The 20,891-nt window shown below is 37.0% G+C and overlaps 1 protein-coding gene across 2 annotated transcripts; it reads right to left on the reverse strand.

Annotated features, from left to right (window-relative positions):
• Positions 1 to 821: 821 nt before the first annotated feature.
• Positions 822 to 20,845, reverse strand: TMBIM4 (transmembrane BAX inhibitor motif containing 4). Of its 2 annotated transcripts, XM_060025171.1 has the most exons (7): positions 20,673 to 20,845; positions 12,688 to 12,796; positions 11,207 to 11,312; positions 9,922 to 9,955; positions 7,488 to 7,605; positions 3,398 to 3,443; positions 822 to 2,861 (listed from the first exon to the last, which is right to left on the reverse strand). In XM_060025171.1, exons 1-7 carry the CDS (start codon positions 20,767 to 20,769, stop codon positions 2,655 to 2,657), a joined length of 717 nt encoding a protein of 238 aa, XP_059881154.1. In that variant the 5' UTR covers positions 20,770 to 20,845; the 3' UTR covers positions 822 to 2,654. The 2 variants fall into 2 exon arrangements, with proteins under 2 accessions (XP_059881154.1, XP_059881155.1); XM_060025172.1 differs by lacking the exon at positions 3,398 to 3,443 and having other exon boundaries at positions 822 to 2,839.
• Positions 20,846 to 20,891: the final 46 nt, after the last annotated feature.

Genomic DNA, 20,891 nt, shown 5'->3' on the forward strand with positions numbered 1-20,891 from the left:
TACTGTCTTTAACCCCTGATGGTAGGATAAAGCTTAAGGGTCAAACTGGACATTGCTTCAGCTCCATCACAGAGCTAGGAGGAGCCTGTGGGACAGGAGGCACAGTGGGTCGCACTGAATACCTGATAGGAAGCAGAATGGTTTCCCATCTCAAAGCCATGCTACACTACTGGCACCAGCTAATGGGGCCTCTACAGTCAGGTCTCGCCCATGGAATTCCTGATTTGAATAATCCCTTAGTAAGGACTAGGAAGACGAATGGGATTCAGATGGTGACTCCAAGCTGCCCAGGCACTAGGTGACAGGGACTTCAAAACAAAGCTTTAAAGATGAACAAACAACATGAACTTCCCAGCTGCTCCAAAAAGGCCCACAACTGGCTGCTGACACCAATAATCCCCAGAAGTGGATCAAGTGGATAAAAGCCAGGTGTGAGGTCTGCAGAAAAGAAATGAAGGCAGGCAGACAGGGCCCACTGCACTTCTTTCCCCAAATTATATTCAATAAAAACAGTTCTCAGATACTGCTCTTCCCTGTTTTCCTCCTACCTCCCTGGCTGCACTTGGTACATTTTACAGTTACCTGTCACTCTGTCCAAGCCCTGCTAATTCCCCTTTTTTATTATTTGTGGAGTCTAGGTATTTTCACCTTTACTTGCTGTAAAAAATTGAGGTTGCATATGCCCTTGTATTCAGCAATTCTGCTCCTAGGTATATTCCCTACCTATGCAAACTCTCATATCTATGCACACTGGGACACACACAGGGATGTACACATGGCAGTACTGATTGTGACAGTAAAAAAGGAGGAACCATATAAAATTCATTAACAGAAGAATGTATGAATAACTATGGTCGATTTACAAAACATAATAAATACACCAGTGGTTGTCAAACTTCTTGGTCTTGTGATCTCTTTACACTCTTAGAAATTACAACATTTGTCATATCAGAAAGATAAATTTTTAAAAGTTTACCTGTCATTAAAAAAAATTAATTACATGTCTATACGATTTTTATTAAAGAAACTACATTTCGCAAACCAAACAATAATTTACTGGATGAAAAATGGTATTGTTTTATATTTTTTAAATGTCAAATCTCCATTTGCTTATTTATGGTCTCTAGTCACAATTCAGTACATTCTCCCTTTGGACCAACAATAACATTAATTAACAACAGCAGCTGACATTAATAAGCACTTAGTTTATATGATATATCCATCTCATTTAATCCTTATAACAGCCAATAAAGTAGGTGTTATTATTCCCATTATAAAGATAAGGTAAAAGACGTAAGTAAGGAAGAGTAAGTAACTTGCCAAAGGTCACATCACCAGTAAGTTGCCTAGTAAGGATTCCAATTTAAATTCTCTTACCTATGATGCTATGTTAAACTTGAGTATAGCATTATGCAACTGGGTATTCAAAAATTAATTGATAGTGATGGAGTCAAATTTACATCTGAAACTCACCAAAGGCTAAAGCTATATACTACTGATTTATTTCAGTTTAATAGTTTAATGCTTAGTGTTATGTGCTGAGTTGCATCCCCTGAAAATTCATATGATGAAGTCTGTCTCAGTCTATTCGGGCAGCCAAAACAAAACACTAGAGACTGGGTGGTTTATAAACAACAGAAATTTATTTCTCACAGTTCTAGAGGCTGGGAAGTTTAGCAGGCATATTCGGTGTCTAGTTTAAAGGCCCTCTTCCTGGTTCATAGACTGTGTCTTTTCGCCGTCACCTCATGTGGCAGAAAGAGTAAGGGATCTCTGTGGGGTCTCTTTTATAAGAGTACTAATCCCATTCATGAAAACTCCACCCTCATGACCTAATAAGCACATCCCAAAAGCCCTACCTCCTCATACCATCACAAGTGGGCATCAGGTTTCAACAAATTATTTGGGGGGACACAAACATTAGGAGCACTGCAAAGTCCTAACTCCTAGTACCTCAGAATGTGACTGTATTTGGAGATAGAATCTTTATAAAGAGGTAGTTAAAGTAAACTGAGGTCATTAGGATGGGCCCTAATCCAATATGACTGGTGTCCTTATAAGAAGAGGAAATTTGGACACAGACAAGTACAGAGAGAAGTCCACGGGAAGATGGAGATGAACATCTACCGGCCAAGAGAGAGGCCTCAGAAGAAACCAACCCTGCTGACAACCTTGACCTCAGACTTCTAACCTCCAAAACTGTAATAAAATAAATTTCTGTTTAAGCCACGCACTCTTTGGTGCTTTGGTACTTTGTTATGACACCCTAGCAAACTAATGCAGTCAGGAATTTGCCGAAGTTTCATTGGTCACTGGTATACTGCTGTAAGTTTTAAATGAAACCTATACTTTAAAAAACTAATAATATTTTATGTCAAAATATCTGACTGTCAAGCAGAATTTTAATTTTTAATATATCATTTAATAATGAAATGTCATTAACATTTTAATATAGTTTTAATACTGAATAATTCTCTGGAATTTATCTTTTATACTTTTTCCTTTCTAAATAAGATTAAAATCTCCTAGTAAAAGGAGATTTATACTTTATAATATAGTGCATGGCATACAAATAAAATCTTAAAAGTATTTAATAGTTAGTTATATCTCAAACTTTATTACTTAATGAATCAGTTTCTATACACTGCTTTCAATCACTTTTTATTAACTGCTTCCAAAACCCGCAACAGGTGCAAGAATAGATTGATGATATCCAAGTAGAGGCTGATGGCAGCTAATACATACTCTTCAGGTGACAGCCTATGCATCAAGGAGTGTGTGTCATAGATGATGAATCCACAGAAAAGAAGGGCTCCTACAGCAGCCAAGACCAACTCCACTGTCTCACTGTAAAAAAATACCTATAGGCAAGAGATTAAAATAATAATTTTATATTTAAAAACAGCATTAAGAATACTTAAGTTACTTGCTCTTAAGTTATATATTCTACCTATGTATTTAATAATGCTGTACAACTTTGAATACAAATGTTAAAAGTAGAAAAAGGCAAGGCAGGTCCACTACTGTTGTATGAAAGGGTGAATGGATGAACCAATGGATATCCTCCTTTTATTAAATTACCCACCTGACTTTGAACAGTAGCATTCCAAATATAAATAATTTAAAATATATTTCTTATTCAGAATTACATGTGCCACTTGAAGGTTAGCAATTACAAGTGAGGGACTCTTTCTATGTAATTTAACTCATTTGTTCATTCATCTTCCTTTCCATCAATAATATTGGCATAAGACCTTGATTTTTTAAAATATCATTTTAAATTCATTCTACATACAAATGTTCCCAGATAATTATAACCAAGTGTCTGACCATAAGATGCTTCCTATAGCTTTTTGAGATTATTTATATTTCAAGTTACCATCCTAAAACAACTTACCTTCAAGATTCCTGACAAGCACAAAATCCACAAAGTAGCAAATAGTCTATAAAAACAAAATATTAATAATTTAGAATATTGTTCCTAACCAAAAAACTTTGTAAACCCATTCAACATTTTCTGAAGAAATAAATCCATCCTGATATTTGCCTGATAATTGAAATGTAAGAATTCTTTACTGTACGATGAATACTGTAGAACACCCAGAAATGGAAAGAACAGCTATCTATTCAACAGTTGTTTTTATGGTGTACAAAACTAGTTAAGAGTATCATTTTTAAAGTTTTCAATTGGAACATAAATATTGACATAAGCTAAAAATCATTAGAAGTATTTTAATTCTTCTAGAAATTAAAAATCTATAAATGAACACAGAAAATCTATAAATGAACAAATGAAACAAAATTGCATTTTTTAACCAAATAACAATAACAAATTATTCTGTGAACATGCATATCCTTTAGAGTGATTGGGATTAACAACAGTTTAGACACTGAAGATTATTGAACTTGAAAACAGCAACAGACACTAACCAGAATGAATCAGAGAAAAAAAGACTAGGAAAAAAAAAATGAACAGAGCACCAGTGAACTGTGGGACAACATCAAGAAGGTTAGCAAATATGTAGTTGGAGTCTCAACAGAGAGGAGAAAGAAGGGGAACTTAAAAATGTTTGAAGAAATAATGGCCAAAAATGTTCCAAATTTGATTAAAACTTTACACTGACAGATCCAAGAAGCAGAAGAAATGTGAGAAAAACACACCAAGGAATATCATAATCAGATTACTGAAAATGTTAATCATATTACTGAAAATTACGAAGAAAATGTTAAAGGTAGCTAGGGGATAAAAGACATATTATGTAGAGACACAAAGATAAAAAAGCAGACTTCTTGTCAGAACTACACAAGCCAGAATACAGTGGAGTGACATCTTTAGAGTACTGAAAGTAAGAAAAAGCCCAAACCTAGAATTCTGCACCAGCAAAAATTACTCTCAAAAACAAAAGTAAAATGAAGATTTTTTTGCAGACACACATAAGCTGACACTAACAGACCAGCACTATAAGAAATGTTAAAAGGAAATCCCTCAGACAGAAAAATATTAAACGGAAATTTGGATCTACACAAAGAAATGGAGAACAACAGAAACAGTAAATATGTGGGTGAACATAAAAGGCTTTGTCTATATTTTAAATCTCTTAAAGAGTTAAAAATAAAAGAGCAAAAATAATAATAATGTATCATGAGGTTTATAACATATGTGGAACAAAGTTATGGCAACAATAGCACAAAGGTAGAAGAGAAGCAACCTAAGTATACTTACTGCGCATGAGATGGTATATTCTTGAAGGCAGACTATGATAATTTAAAGATGTATACTGTAAAACCTAAAGCAACCTCTATTTAAAAGAACTACAGCTAATAACTAATAAAGGAGATGAATGGAATTAAATAATCCAAAAGAAAAAGAGGAGAAAAGAAACAAAGTAACAAAGAATAGATAGGACAAACAGACAGAAAACAAGTGGCAACAGAGTAGGCTTAAGTCCAACCATATCAAAAATCACATTAAATATAAATGGTCTAAACAAGCCAATTAATAGCAGAGATGATCAGATTGGACAAAAAGTAAGATCCAACCATATGCTGCCTGAGAGAAAACGATTTTAACTCTAAAGACACAAATAAGCTATATATAAAAGGATGGAAAAAGATATACCATGCTAACACAATCAATAGAAAGCTGGGGTGGCTATCTTAACAAAGTAGATTTTAGGGCAAGAATATTACCAGAGATAACCCCTTCATGATGATAAGGGGATCATCAAGAGGACATACAATCCTGAATATTTATGCATATAAAAACAGAGCTTCAAATAACATGAAGCAAAACTTACAGAATTAATAGGAGAAACAAACCAAGCCATACTTGTAGTTGGAGATTTCAACACCACTTTTGCATTAACTGATAGAATAAGCAGGCAGAAAATTAGTAAGCCTGCAGAAGACTTGAATAATGCTATCAAGCAACTTGACCTAATTGACATTTATTAAACACTCCTCTAACAAGAGCAAAATATACATTCTCCTCTAGTACGCAAAGAACATTTACCAAGATATCATAAAATGAATCTCAATAAATGCCAAAAGACTGAAATCATATAAAATATGTTCTTTAACAACAGAATTAAATCAGAAATTAAACATACATAGTATTATAATCCACTTTGGTGAATCAAGGGCATGGTGAGATTCCAGCTCTCAGTTTTCTTGCTGGAATGGCCACAGAATTTCTTGGATACATCTGGTATACTTAAGTTAGACTGATGTATCTTGCCACCTCACCATATAGATCCTTCAGGATTGAAAAGGACTCAGGACCTGCTTTTTCATACTTAAACCCTAGGGAAACTCCAAAGCTTCTGCACCAAGAAGTATGGGGAAGGTGGTATTAAGAACTGTAAGGCAACTGAAATTTTACCTACTTGTAAGCTAGTAAGTTAGTCTGGCAGAATTTCATGGATGTTAAGTAGAAGACATGCGACTCTTAGGTCTGAGATGAAGAGTGGTTTATAACAGCAATAGCAGTAGCTGAAGAACAGGCACAGGAGACAGGTGTTGTGGGAGTAAAGAAATGAAAGAAATAGAGGACAGAAGGTGAAGAAAGAAAATGAGACACTGATATTTAAGATTTCAGCAATGAAACAACCCCTAGTGATGACAATCACTATGATGTGACGTCTACGATGTGGACACGGCAGGAAGATGAAAGCTGCCAAAGTAGATAGAGGTCCAGAGATATCAAGAAGCTAAGGTGATGGATGGGCCTAAAATGCAGTTTGATGCTATCGTCTTTAAAGCATGAGGGAGGCTTGACCAAAAAGGGAATGAGTAACAGTAATGAGCAAGAGTATGAAGCATATAGCCAGACAGCATAAACCTTAAAGCAATGAATGTCCAGCATGCTGAGGAACAATGAAAGGAGCATTAGGGGACTGAAGCAGTTTTCAATACTAACCCCCCATCCCAAACAACATAGGGTGTGGGGGAATGAGCAGCTAGAGAACAGTGTTCTCAGGGAGGAATCGAGTTTCAGCTGAGATAAGGAAGAAGAAAGAATTTATTCTGAAGAGGCTAAAATATAAGGAAGATATATAAGGAGTTCTAGAGTCTATAGTAGAGTGGATGGGAGGAAGGGGTACATATGGAGATTGGGATGGGAAGAAGCAGAGAGAGAAACCACATATACATCATAAATCATACATAACATACAAATATATAAAAAACACCCCCCACCAACATACATATAAGACAGGAAAGGAAAAAAAAACATGTTGCCTCTCCCTAAATCAAACTCCATTCTAATACAACTATAAGCATCCTGCACAATTGTCAGTGTTGGCTGACCAACTATATTTTACCCCCAAGAGACTTCTGGTAATCTGGATTACCAGAAAAAAAGGAGGAGGAAAGAAAGTTTTGTAAAACTAGACCACTTGTAAATTTTTAGTGTTGTAACTGGAAAAAGAACAGAAAATGTTTGAGTGATTATGTGCCAACAGAAGGCCATTGTGAACTTAGGAAAGAGTCTATGCATTCTTACCAAGGTGAGGGCGATACAGTACCATTATCCTAGTATAAAAAGGATCATTCCCTATATTAATTAGTTTGAAGAATGATACAGGTTAATTTAGATGGATCAAAAAGATTTTAAAGTTCATGCAGACTCCTGGATCATAATTACCTTGCTTTTGCCACAAAGATGTAGAGGTAACATTTGGTAACAGTTATGCTAAGACAAAGATCTAAATAATTTAGGCAAATTTCATACCATTTATAAAGCATGCAAGCCTAGCCTCTCTAGAAGGCTTAAATTTTTTCGCATTCACTTCCCTTTCAATACGGGGGAAGCAAAAGACTCAAAGCCACTTTTCATCTCCTAGCATGCTCTGGGAGAGTACTCAAAGGGATGACCTCTCATTACCCTCCATTTTTAAAGTATCCAAAGCTAACAGTATAGAACTTCTCTCAAAATTAGGTAATACTAAATATACTTATCTATCATAACCATGATATATATAACTTACCCTGCTCCAAATTTGCTGAAATCTCTCTTAGATTGTAGAGTACATACAGTCAAGCCAAGAAATACTGCAGTAGTCAGTATAAAAGCTTGCAGAACAATATACACATCATAGAAAGTAACTGTAAAATTACAAAACACGGATTTAAAATACATACAAACATACTCAATATAAAAGTTTTTTTCTAGTGGGAAGCAGTCACAGAGCACAGGGAGATCAGCTCGTGCTTTGTGACCACCTAGAGGGGTGGGATAGGGAGGGTGGGAGGGAGACGCAAGAGGGAAGAGATATGGGGATATATGTATAGCTGATTCACTCTGTTATAAAGCAGAAACTAACGCACCGTTGTAAAGCAATTATACCCCAATAAAGATGTTAAAAAAAAAAGTATTGGTTTCTTTGTACACTTGAAACTAATAAAATATTATAAATCAACTATACTTCAATTTTTTAAAAAAAGAAATGTTAGTGTATGGGAGGATGTAAAAAAAAAAAGGTTTTTTTCTGTCATATAACAGAAATGCCTTATTTTGTCCTGTACTACTTGCTAATAAAAACAATTATGGAAAGATTCCTTATTCAGTCTTCAATACTGGTACAGTAAAACCACACCCATAGTGCAATAAACAGGCTCCAAAATATACAACGTAAGGGGTCATGTTATTATGAAGTTAAAGAAATGACTAGAGAGATATTACACAGCTAGTTGGTTTAGGAGTTTGGGGGATATGGTGAAATGATTCTCACCCATTTCTGTCCCCACTGCAGTTTATCACCATAGTTGACAGTGGTGACTGTCAACTCTGGCTTAAATATCAATAGGATATTCTATAACAACCTAATTGGGAAAAGAATTTGAAAAAGAATAGATACATGTATATGTATAATTGAATCACTTTGTTGTACACCTGAAACTAACACAACATTATTAATCAACTATACTCCAATATAAAATAAAAAGTTAAAAAAATATATATATCTCAGTAGGGATGGTTCTGGGTCCTGTGGCTGGCTGGGAATTCCTAGGCAAGAAAAGTATTGGGGCTGTCTGGGGCTGTCTGCCATTTACCAATACCATAGGGAACAGAAACCAACCACTAATTGCTTTATATCCAAATCTGCATTATCTTGGAGTACATTATTGGGGGTTTACTGAATATATAACGAATTCCCTTCTGAAGTTTTAGAATGACCATCTGGATTGACTATGGCTACTGTAATACAACTGCTTAACATTTTAACAGAATACTAAATTATAACCTCTTTAAAGGAAATTACATACTTTGAACCCAAAACCATTTAAGTAATTTTTAATTTGAGGGGGATTAATTATTCAGTTCTTTCTATTCCTAAATGCTAACTAATTGGACTTTCTCTACTTATGCCATTACAGGGTTAGGAAGATGAACAAAGAAAAGGTAAACCATGAAATCACTTTTGCTTCTCATTAGAAATTTCAGTGTAAGATTAGGTGGATTCCAATAACCCTGAAATAAATCTCTCTCCTACATCCCTTACAAATGGTGGGAGCCAGAGAAGACAGAGATGGACTTGATAATAACATTAATAGTAACATTAATAGATAATAACACTAATAATAAGTAAATATTAATAATACTTCCTTTCTATGCTGAGAAATTTCAACCCTATTTTTTTTAGTTGTTATTATTATTTATTTATATTCTGATTCTTTTATAAAAGGAAGAGATGAATTACCAAAAAATAGATTCAATAAAATTGGCATAAAAAAGTTAAAAATAGTAATGACAAAACAGAAAGAGATAAATATATTAACAATAAGGATCAACAATTTACTGTTATTGAGAGTAATAGTCAATTCTGATCTTTTTAGTATGCCAGATTAATCATTCTGAGTTAATCAGAATTTTTATTGTTAATAAATCACAAAACTTTTTACTTGAGGCATTACATAGAGTACATCAAGTAACTATAACAGATACTTCCTTTTAAATATATATTTAACACAAAATACAAAACAGAAATGAACACTGTTTCTTGTAGTGCCATTTGATGAAATATGAGGATATAATAATAAAGTACAGTTCAATGCAGACAATTTGAGATACTGAGCTTATGTGATGAAAGTACATGGCTCCAAACATGTTATCAATTCTTCTAAGCTCCCTTTAAATAAGGGAAAAGATTAGCTATGGTTGTCTTATTTTCACAAATGGATAAACAAAATGAATACTGTTCTTATTTCTATTGTCTTCCTAATTCTTTTCCACTTCCTCTAAACTCAGTTAACTACACAAACATTTAATTTTTGCTTATATTTTAGGAATTCTTCATCCTATGCCATATTTTTTAATGACATTCCATGATGGTAAGCTTTAGCCCCAAACACGTTTTTATCCAAAACATTTACCAACATTAAAAAGTTACTGTAACATATGGAAGCATAATTATGGCTTACCAACGAAGGCCACAGTCAGAGCTTCCAACAGTGTCTAAAAAAAAGAAATTGAAATTACATAGATGCATGTAAAATTTATACTATGTTATGTACATGTTCTAATTTCCAGGAGTTCAATGTGATTCCATATGCATGATCTCATTTTAGCTTCAGAGCAGCCTTGTGAAGTATATGGGACAGATAATAAGCCCACCATAATGAAAATGAGACCTCAATGTATTAAGTGAGAATATTCAGAATTCCTTTTTTTTTTGGCTGTGCAGCACAACTTGCAGGATCTTAGTTCCCTGACCAGCGACTGAACCCAGGCCATCGCAGTGAAAGCGCCACATCCTAACAACTGGATCACCAGGGAACTCCTGTGAGAATATTTAGATTCTAACTGTGATCCCATTACTCCTTGAACTCAACTAGATTTTTCATATCTGTAACAGGAAGATTCTAAAAGTAATATGGAAAATTCTATTATTCTCACTCACTATAATGTAAATAAAAATGAAACTGCAAATCACATGCACATTTATAAAAACCTCACTACCTCACACAAATAAACACAGGAAGAATAAAATATTTAAGTAGTACTTTGGTGTGGCAGAGTCTTAAACTGTCTCTGAATATTCGTTTTTTCTTTCTTCCTTAGTAACAGAATTTTTGCCTCAACACACAACTGTTCAGATTAATCATTACATTTTTCAGCCTCCCTTGCAGCTAGATCTGGTCACAAGACTATATTCTAGTCAACAGAATGTGAGCAGAGAGGCATACAACTTCAAAAAGCAAAAAGGCTTGCTCTCTCCTTTCTCTTTTCATTTTTTTAAATAAATGGATAGAATGTAGATATGGTCGTGAGCTATCTTATACCATGCAACACTTTAGAGATGTCTGAACCACAGCAGATGAATGGGCCCCTGAGAACTTCCCTAAACAGTCACTCAGATTTTTATATGAAAGAGAAGTAAACCATCTTGTTTAAGCCATTGTTATTTTGTCATTGTTTAAGCCATGTCAAAAGTAGCTAAACTCATATCCTAAATAAGAGTTAGGGATATTGAGCTTCATCCTCTAGCTTCTCTTTCCCCTTAATTACATATCTTTGTTTTATATGCTTACTCTAGTTAGATTTTATCTGATAGAAGATTATCATAAAGGTAAAGCCTTGAATTTTTTTAAAAAACTCATTAATTTTGTTCTGTTACTGTAACACATGTATATGCATTCAATTAAATAAATAAATTTAAAACTCAGGAATAAATGTTAAAGGAACAGATATTGTCAAAGTACTCACAAATCCAAAAAGCAGGTACAGGTTAAGGGGATGCTTATGTCTGTTTAAAGTCAACGCTAAAATCAAACCCAAAGATCCAAGGGCACACACCAAAATTAAGGCAGGACTGAAAGACAAAAAATTAAATCATTCTCAAGTTTAAAAATACTATAGTTTTATCCAATTTAATAAAATTTGTCTATGTATTTGTGAAAGTACAGGAAAAAAAAATCTGAAAGGCTCTACACCAAACTGTCAAAAGAAATTATTTTTCCATGGGGAAAATTTGAGGACTGTGAGATGGGGAGGAGCAGGAAGACAAAGAATCTTCCCCACAGGGACTTCCCTGGTGGCGCAGTGGTTAAGAATCTGCCTTTCAATGCAGGGGACACAGGTTAGAGCCCTGGTCCGGAAAGATCCCACATGCCTCAGAGCAATAAGCCCATGTACCACAACTACTGAGCCTGCGCTCTAGAGCCTGTGAGCCACAACTACTGAGCCCACATGCCACAATTACTGAATCCCGCAGGCTCCGCAAGAGAAGCCACTGCAATGAGAAGCCAACACGCTGCAACAAAGAGTAGCCCACATCCGTCGCAACTAGAGAAAGTCCGTGAGCAGGAACAAAGACCCAATGCAGCCAAAAATAAATAAATAAATAAAAATTAATTAAAAAAAAAAAAGAAGAATCTTCCCCACAATGAATGGGGAAGACTTAGCCTTTTTACTTCATGAACTTCTAACATACTTGAATAATTTTTGCAATTAGCATACTGCTTTTTTAAACTAAAATACAATACATAAAAACTATTAAATAATAAACCAATTTTATACCTAACTACTTTTTTAGGGTATTTACTATATAGCTGTAATTTAAATTAAAGAACTTTACTCCAAATAGCAAACTAATAGTTCAAGATTCCCCTTTTGTAAAGGGAGAATAGAAATTATCTACTTCTAAGAAAATATTCATTCTCTACTTTTCCTTTCCTTTAATATAAAAAACCTATATTACTTTTAGCCGTGGAAATAATTATTTTGGAGGTCAGATCTTAAACAAATTAGGGATGAATCATACGGAACTCCTTTGAAAACTTTTCAGTGAAAATTTCCTAATTGTGAACCAACAGTAAGGTAAGTTAAACGTTTTTTAAGTACCTTTACTTTTCAAGCACTGTCTTGGGCTTTGGGGACAGGGCATAAGTCTAATAAACACACAAAAAACTAAGACTTAGAAAAACTGCATACACAGTTAAAAATTCTTAACACTATTCCAGGAAATGAGGACTTAACCCTATGAAATTAAGCTAAAAAGTTTAGAGGTAAATACCATATCGTAGAACATTTTCCTTATCAAAACTTATTTACAAGAGCTAATAATGAACCTTTTTTACGTTCTAACCTTAAAAGTTAATAGAAAAAAAAACTAACTTTGCTCATATTATGCCCTTTCAGTGATATGCAACGGCTGAAAATGATTCAGAACCATGTCATTACCTTACCTTTCATGAACAAATGTCCGTATAGAATCAAAGTATAAAAAAAACGTGGATGTCACTGTAGTTAAGAGAACTTGCAGAGAAAGGATGCTGTAGACTTTTCTTAGAAAGCCTGAAAGAGAAAAAAGTTACACATGACTATTTTCTTAAGCATTTATCAAAGAACAGCAAGATCAAATTTCTTCTTAGAAACATTAACTTGTTATATGAATTCTTTTTAAAATCTTAATCCAAATAATGCAACCTGTAACTAAAACTAAAAACAAAACAACGCCGCCCCCAAAAATCAAAAATTTTAAGTGATAACTATCCTCCAGGAAGCATGAGCTTAAAAAAAATTAAGTTAATGGGCCAGAATACAAATGTCTTCATCAAAATAAAAAGAAAACATTAAATGCATTATTTGTAAAACATACAACAAAGCAAAAGATTAAAAACAGAACATTTTAAAGAACAAAGCTATGTTGAAACTGAAAAGCAGGAATAGAAAGCATATGGTTAGATATAAAATTAAAAAAGAAATCTTAATTTCCAAGCAATACAAATGTTTCCCCAAAATGAATTTCTCCATAAAAGGCAAACAATATTTAAACTTATTTTCACTCACCTATTTTTATTTCTCACTTCTAGTACCTTTACCTCTAGTTTCTATATAAGAAATTCTTACTTTCAAAATATTACCGACATCCATATATCAACTCCAAATATCAACTCCAAGGCCTAATGATCTAAAAATACTTATTAACATCTTCTGAGCTACAGATGACATAAATGATACAGTGAACACCCAACTCACCACCAGCTTCAGAAACAAAACATTAACAACAGTTCTCACCTCTCCTTAACAAACTGCTAATCATCTTTCAAGATTCACCCTTTCTCGGGACTTCCCTAGTGGTCCATTGGTTAAGACTCGGCACTCCCACTGCAGGGGGCCTGTGTTCGATCCCTGGTCAGGGAACTAGATCTGGCATGCCACATTTAAGAGCCTGCATGCCGCAACTAAAAGATCCCGCAGGCCACAACTAAGACCCGATGCAGCCAAACAAATAAATAAATAAATGTTAAAAAAAAAAATTCAGCCTTTCTCAGTTCCCCAGTCTGAATTAAATGTTCCTCCTCATGTTCCCAAGGGACCCTAAATATACTTCTAGTCACTTTATTTTATAGTGATACATCTAATTGTCTTTCACTATTAGACTGTAAAGACTAAAAAGCTCCCTAATAATAGGATAATAATATTAATTTTTATACTCCTAGCACCCAGCCAAGGAGTTGGCACAGAATAAATACTCATTAAATTTTATATGCTTTTAAATAAACTTATATTGAATTAATGAAAAGTGAATCTTGCCAGTCAGGGAAAAGGTCTTATTCTGAAACAATAATGGAGCCACATAACTTCTATAGAGCATTGTTCTTAGGCAAGAAAAACACTATTGAATGACTTTTACCCAACAAAAGATGTGATATTGTCTCTTGACTCTCATGACAAGGCGAATATGATAAATGTTCTCTTTGAAAAAAATTCCTACCAAAGACCTGGTTCCTCAAGGAATGATGAAGTGCTTTGACGGCATGTCTGCCAAATATCGAATAATAAAATAAATATTTCGTAAGAATAAGGGAATTTTCATAAATACTAAAGATTTAATTCTTAAAGACCCCGCAATTAAATCTTAATCAGTGTTTCCTTCTGGCACCCTTTCCAAAACATAGTGAGTTTTTCCTAATGTCTTAAACAGGTTTTAATGAACATATATCGTAACCAGTGACTCACAATCACAGTGACAATCAGTCCTACTTTGGCCTAGGCAGAGGTAATCTTGAACAAAAAGAAGATAAATAGTGTTCATCTCCACAACCAATCTACAACTTACTTTCTTAAAAAGGCCCTGGTGTCTGCAAGCTTTGGGAAGTCGTTTCTGCCTTTTTCAAAAAAGCAAAGAATCTGCCATAGACAATGTTATTTGGGCTATGTTTCCGCAAATTTAATTCTAAACCAAAGGTCAAACCATTATTCCCCCAAGGGATTTTCTGGACTGTAAAAAGATCATATTCTTTACTTCTGATACCCTACAATGTACCTTATGTAACTCAAACCCATTGCACATAATATATATTCTCAGTTAAGCGGTGAAAGTCAATGTTAATCCTTAACATTTTATGGACCTGTTCTACAGTCAAAACAGTGTGTTTAATGTTTATTTGTGTATGTGCGTGTGCACAAGTGCATATGTGATAAAAGACTGGAAGAATACAAGTGAACGTGTTAATAATGGTTTTCTTTGGGCAGTATGACTGAGGGTGATTTCCATGTTCAGTTCTTTGCTAATCTGTTTTTTTAATATATCACCAATAAATATTTATTACTTTTGTAATAGAAAAACATTTTAAAGAAACCTATGCAGGGGGCTTCGCTGGTGGCACAGTGCTTAAGAATCCGCCTGCCAATGCAGGGGACACGGGTTCAAGCCCTGGTCCGGGAAGATCCCACATGCCGCGGAGCAACTAAGCCCGTGTGCCACAACTACTGAGCTCACGCTCTAGGGCCCGGGAGCCACAACCACTGAGCCTGCGCTCTAGGGCCCGCGAGCCACAACTACTGAATCCCGTGCACCTAGAGCCCGTGCTCCGCAACAAGAGAAGCCACCGCAACGAGAAGCCCGCACACCCCAGCAAAGAGTAGCCCCCACTCGCCGCAACTAGAGAAAGCCCACACGCAGCAACGAAGACCCAACGCAGCCAAAAATAAAATCACACACAAAAAAAAGGAAACCTATGCTAAGCCAATAAATTCATCATAAAAATAATCCTTATGCAGATACTCTAAATCACAGCTTTTCTATACTCTTTAAAAATGAGAACTTAAATAAAATCTCACAAAAAGTAACACCTGATACCCATTTTGAATAACTAACATAAAAAGTGGCAAAAGATATACATACGCAGCTCACAGGGAAAAATAAAAGATCTGATATGAAAAGAAAACAAGCCAAACAACAATCTCTCAATTTCTTTTTTTTTTTTTTGAGTCCTAATTTCTCCCCTTCTACTTCTCCCCTTTCTACTCAAACTTAACAGGCTAAACCAGGAACTCTTCATTTCTACCCAATCTGTAACCAGCACCAACATCCCCCAAGCCAAAAATGTAGGAGTCATCTCTCATTCCCCTCCCTTTTCCCAATCCATCAACAACTACCATAGCTTCCACCTGCAAAGTCAACCACCTCTGGTCTCTGCAGCCTCTCCAGTCAGTCTTATGATCTCTCACCTGGACTATTAAAGCAGCCTTCTAATTGGTCTCTGTGCTTTCACTGGTCCCACCTGTAGGCCCAACCCATTCTCCACAGCTGTCAGCAATCTTTTTGTAACGTAATCCATATCACGTGACTCCCTGCTTAACTACTTTTAATGGCTTCCCTTAAACTTAGAATAAAACTTTGAAGATTTTATGGGGCCTACAGGCCCTACATGATATGGAACCTCTCTGAACTCATCTCATATACTACTCTTCCTTTTCCTCACCATGCATTACCCTCACTAGCCACCTTTCTGCTCCCCAAACATGCCAAATCCTTCCTGCTTCTGGGCCTTTGCCCTTGCTGTTTCCTCTGCCTGAAATGCCCTTATCATTCTTTACATGAAATGATGGTTTAACTTCTGACACTCCCTTCAAGTGACTCACTTCTAACAAAAAGAATAAGGCAGAAGTGGCAGTGTGTATTATTTCTAAGTCATAAAAGGCAACACCTGTCAACTATACCTCAATAAAAAAACTTTTTAAGGCAATATGGCTACCTACTTGCTCTTTCTTAGATCACTTGCTCTAGAGCAGTGTTTATCAAGCTTATTTTTAATTGCCCATCTAAGAAGCCTTCTGAACGTTTTTATCCTAATAGCCCTCCAATAAAATTTTAATGCCACAGGGACTTCCCTGGCAGTCCAGTGGTGAGGACGCCACACTTTCACTGCTGAGGGCCCAGGTTCAATCCCTGGTCGGGGAACTAGGATCCCAAAAGCCACGTGCCATGGCCAAATTAAAAAAAAATTTTAATGCCACAAATATACTGTACATATGTTTATGTATCACAACTCTTTGGAAGGCTACAAACCATTGAAATACCTGAGATTTTTTGCTCTCCACCTCAGGAACCAATTTTCACCCTCTTGGAGGTTGTCCCCACTGAGAATGAACACTGTAGGAGAAGCCAGCTGCCAATGCTGTGAGAAACCTCAAGCAGCCCTCTGGAAAGATCCATGAGAAAGTGAGGTCTCCTGCCAACAGCCAGTGAGAAACTGAAGCCTTCTGCTAATAGTGATGTGAGTGTGCCTTCCTGCAAGCGTATCCTTCACCACCAGTTAGGACTTCAGATGACTGCAGCCTCAGCCAGCATCCTGACTACACCTATGACAAATCCTGAGCTAGAATCTCTCAGCTGCCTGGCTCTTAAAAACTGATAATAAACATTTACTCAAGCCAGTAAGTTTTGTGGTAATTTGTTACACAGCAATAAAGACTAATACAGATTTTGGTACCTGGAAGTGGGATGCTGCTGTACCAAAAACCTAAAATATGGAAGAGGCTTTGGAACCAGGTAGAGGGTAGAAGTGGGTAGGTCTTTGAGGTAAAAGCTCAAAGAGCCTTGAAGAAACTATAGAAGGATGACGCCTTTACAGAGGCTGTGGGTAAGGACGTAAAGAGAGGAAAATCTTATGGAAACTGGAGGAAACAGAATCCTTGTTATGTACCGGCAAAAAATTTAGCAACACTGTCACCTGTGGGAACATGGAAAGTAGAAGATGTGCCTAATGAAGTGGTGATCAAAGTAAGGAGATTTCCAGACAGAGCATGCACTTGCTGCCTTCTTGCTGCTCATACTAAAATGCAAGATGACACAGCATGTGATGATAAAATCCTTTGTTAGAACCTCACAAACGGACTTACCTGGCGGTCCAGTGGTTAAGACTCTGCGCTTCCACTGCAGGGGGCATGAGTTCCAGCCCCGGTCAAGGAACTAAGATCCCGCACGCCGCGTGGTGCGGCCAAAAAGAAAACAAAACAAAACGAACCTCACAAATATCCAACATTGTACCTCAGAAAAAATCATTCAAACAATAGGGCTTCTGAGAGGCTTGAGGAAACAGTCACTCATCATCTCAGCCAAAACTCACTCTAAGACATTTGGGTGTGGCTTTTATCTAATGGAGTGAACCTCAGTAAGAATCATAGGAGACCCACAAAGTTTTCTGAAGAATTTTATTGGCAAAAATACCACCAAATTATGCTTGTCTTACCTTTGGATGTTGGGTGTGTGGATACAGGTAATTAAAAAATTCTTTAGTTCCACAGAGTCTGAGAGGAAATGTACTCATACGAGCTACACTTAAGGAACCATAGGCAAGGAGCCTCATCCATACCTTTAGATAACAAGATTCTGAACTTTGAGCTGATGTTATAATAGGATAAGACTTTTAGAGGGGCTTAGCTTGCATGTGGAAGAAAGAAAAATAATTTGTAGCCAGAGGGAAATAAATATGCCTGTAAGTTCTTTGACACATCTTCAAAAGGTGGAGCCTAAATACCCTCCCCTTGAATGTGGACTGGACTTAGGAACTTGCTTCTAATAAATACAATAAGGAAGATGATGGTGTGTGGGACTGCCCTGACTAGGTCATAAAAGACACTGTAGCTTCCTCGATGGTCTCTCACGGATTGCTTGCTCTCGAGGAAGCCAGCCACCATGCCCATGACACTCATGCAGCCTATGGAAATGTCATGCGGCAAAGAACTAAGGCCTCTGTCAACATCTGCATGAATGAGGTTTCCAGGAAGCGGATCCTCCAGACTAGTCAAGCCTTAGCTGATTGCAGTCCCAGCCCACACCTTGAGTGGACTCTCATGAGACACCCTGCGCCACAGCCACCTAGCTAAACCTCTCCCAGATTCCTGACTCTCAGAAACTGTGTGAGGTAATAACTATGTGTTGTTTTAAGCATCTAAAATTTGGGGTAATTTTTAATAAAGCAATAGATAACTAATACACCTGGCTAGCTCCTTCCAGTAGAACACAACTGCCATCTCCTTTACGAGTTCTTTTCCTGGCCATTCCTGAACTAAAACTGCTGCTATTCTAGACCCTAGAGTCTACTCCATCACTGTTTCTTTTCTTCAGAGAACTTATCACTGTTAGTAGTCTATTTGTTTGCTTGACTCTTTAGGGTCTATCTCCCCTACTCCTCCACCCAAATAAGAGCTCTAGAGAACTGAAATATTATCTGGTTACTGCTATATCCCTAATATTGGTAGGGAGCCCAAGAAAGTTGCGTAAACAAAGAAAAACGCTCACCTGCACTCACCTAGCTAAAGAAATGTAGATTAAAACAAGATAACAAGAGTCAGTAAACTACAGAGTCAGTAACACAACAAGAGTCAGTAAACTACAGCTAAGGGCGGAACCCAGCACATCACCTGACCTTGTAGGCGTTACTGGGCACAGTCACACTGTCATGTGTGTGTCCTCTATGGCTGCTCTTGCACCACGATGGCAGAGCTGTGCCACAGTGTCCTTAGAACCCACAAAGCTGAAAATATTTACCATTTGGCCCTTTGTAGAAAATGTTTGCCAACCCCTGATCTACCAGATTGCCAGATACTAAAAAGTTTGATGAGCTCAGGGTTGGTGAGGGTGCAATAATAGAAGTAATACAATGGAAAACTGTATTTTCCTGATATACAAATAATACAATGGAAAATTATTCAGCCTTAAAAAGGAAACTCTGACGCATGCTATAAAATGAACACACCCTGAAAATATGCTAATTGAAATATACTAGTCACAAAAAGACGAATACTGATGATTCCACTTATATGAAGTTATCTAGAGTGGTCAAATTCATAAAACAAAAAAGTAGAGTGGTGGGGCTTGGGAGAGGGGAAAGTGGCAAGTTGTTTGATGGGTACAGAGTTTCAGTTTTGCAAGATGAAAAAGTTCTGGTGATTAGTTGCGTAACAATGTGAATATATTTAACACTACACACTGAACTGTACACTTAAAAATGGTTAAGATGATAAATTTTTAATGTACTATGTATTTTACCACAATTAAAAAAATTTTATTACAAAAACTGAGTTCTATTGCCAAAATAGATCCAAAATTCACTTCCAGAAATACAGATCAAGATTCTTAGCTCATGAGCGCTTCATAAGTCCTCTCCCAGAACAAGTTCCAGCTGCCGGATAGGATGAAAATCTGCTGCAGCTTCTGTGATCAATTGGCTGAACTAGAGCGGACAATGAATTCCACTTACATGAAGCTGAGCATTTTAAATTCAAAATAATTTCTACCCGCGGGATATTACATAATAACTTATAACTAACATGGCATTTTGATTGACCTAGGAAACTTCCATTTCCAGCAAATGCCTCAATAATCCTCACATCTATGTTGAGTTTTAGGTCCTGCAGAGAGAAAACAGTAAACGAGATAGATATGGTACCTGCCCTCACAGTTCTTATAATCCAGCAAAGAAGACAAGAACGTTGGAACCTGGAAACAAGTTCACACCCCCTAAACCAAAAACATCCAAGCAGATAACTCCATTCACGCATATGTCACGATGGTAACATAATCAACTTATTTTAACCGAAAAAATAACCCTAGGTTTCTCTTAACTGAAAGATGCCAAATTCAGGCTACTGAGGTTTTCAACTGTCCCCTTCCCCACCGAACACAGGGTTTAAGGCACGATGGGTTCCGGTTTCTGAGCGCACAGCTGGGGAACCACCTCCTCTCCCGCTGAGCCCCTGCGGAGGGAGAACGCTCTTCCTCCGAGCCGGCGGGGCTGGCAGGAGAAGGGAAGGCTGCCCTCTGAACCCCAGGACACCCGTGCTCTCCCCCGAGCCCGGCCGGTGAGGATGCTCGCCTCCGAGGCCGGCGGCGCGGCGGGACCGACTAGGCGCGGCCGAGACGGGCCCGGCGACGTACCCATTCGGATGTGCACGCTGGCGGAGGCCACGCAGCTGCCATAGTTGAAGTCGTCCTCGATGGAGGAGCAGGGGTAGCAGGGTTTAGGGTCCGCCATGTCAGAACGGCACACCCAAGTGCCTTTCCGAGGGCAGACAACACCAGCACAACAGCCTCCAAGCCACTTCCGGAGGAGGCGGTCCAGCCCCAACTAGCCGAGCGGCTGCGGCCGAGCCAAGC

This window comes from Delphinus delphis, chromosome 11 (assembly GCF_949987515.2).
Source record: "Delphinus delphis chromosome 11, mDelDel1.2, whole genome shotgun sequence".
NCBI classification, from domain to species: Eukaryota; Metazoa; Chordata; class Mammalia; order Artiodactyla; family Delphinidae; genus Delphinus; species Delphinus delphis.

Coding starts and splice junctions, on each gene's coding strand:
- TMBIM4 (XM_060025171.1), bottom strand. CDS start 20,769: ATGGCGGACCCTAAACCCTGCTACCCCTGCTCCTCCATCGAGGACGAC. Junction 7,606..9,921: donor TCTGACTGTGGCCTTCGTTG/GTAAGCCATAAT, acceptor GTAATTTTACAG/TTACTTTCTATGATGTGTAT. Junction 3,444..7,487: donor TTCAGCAAATTTGGAGCAGG/GTAAGTTATATA, acceptor TTGTTTTTATAG/ACTATTTGCTACTTTGTGGA.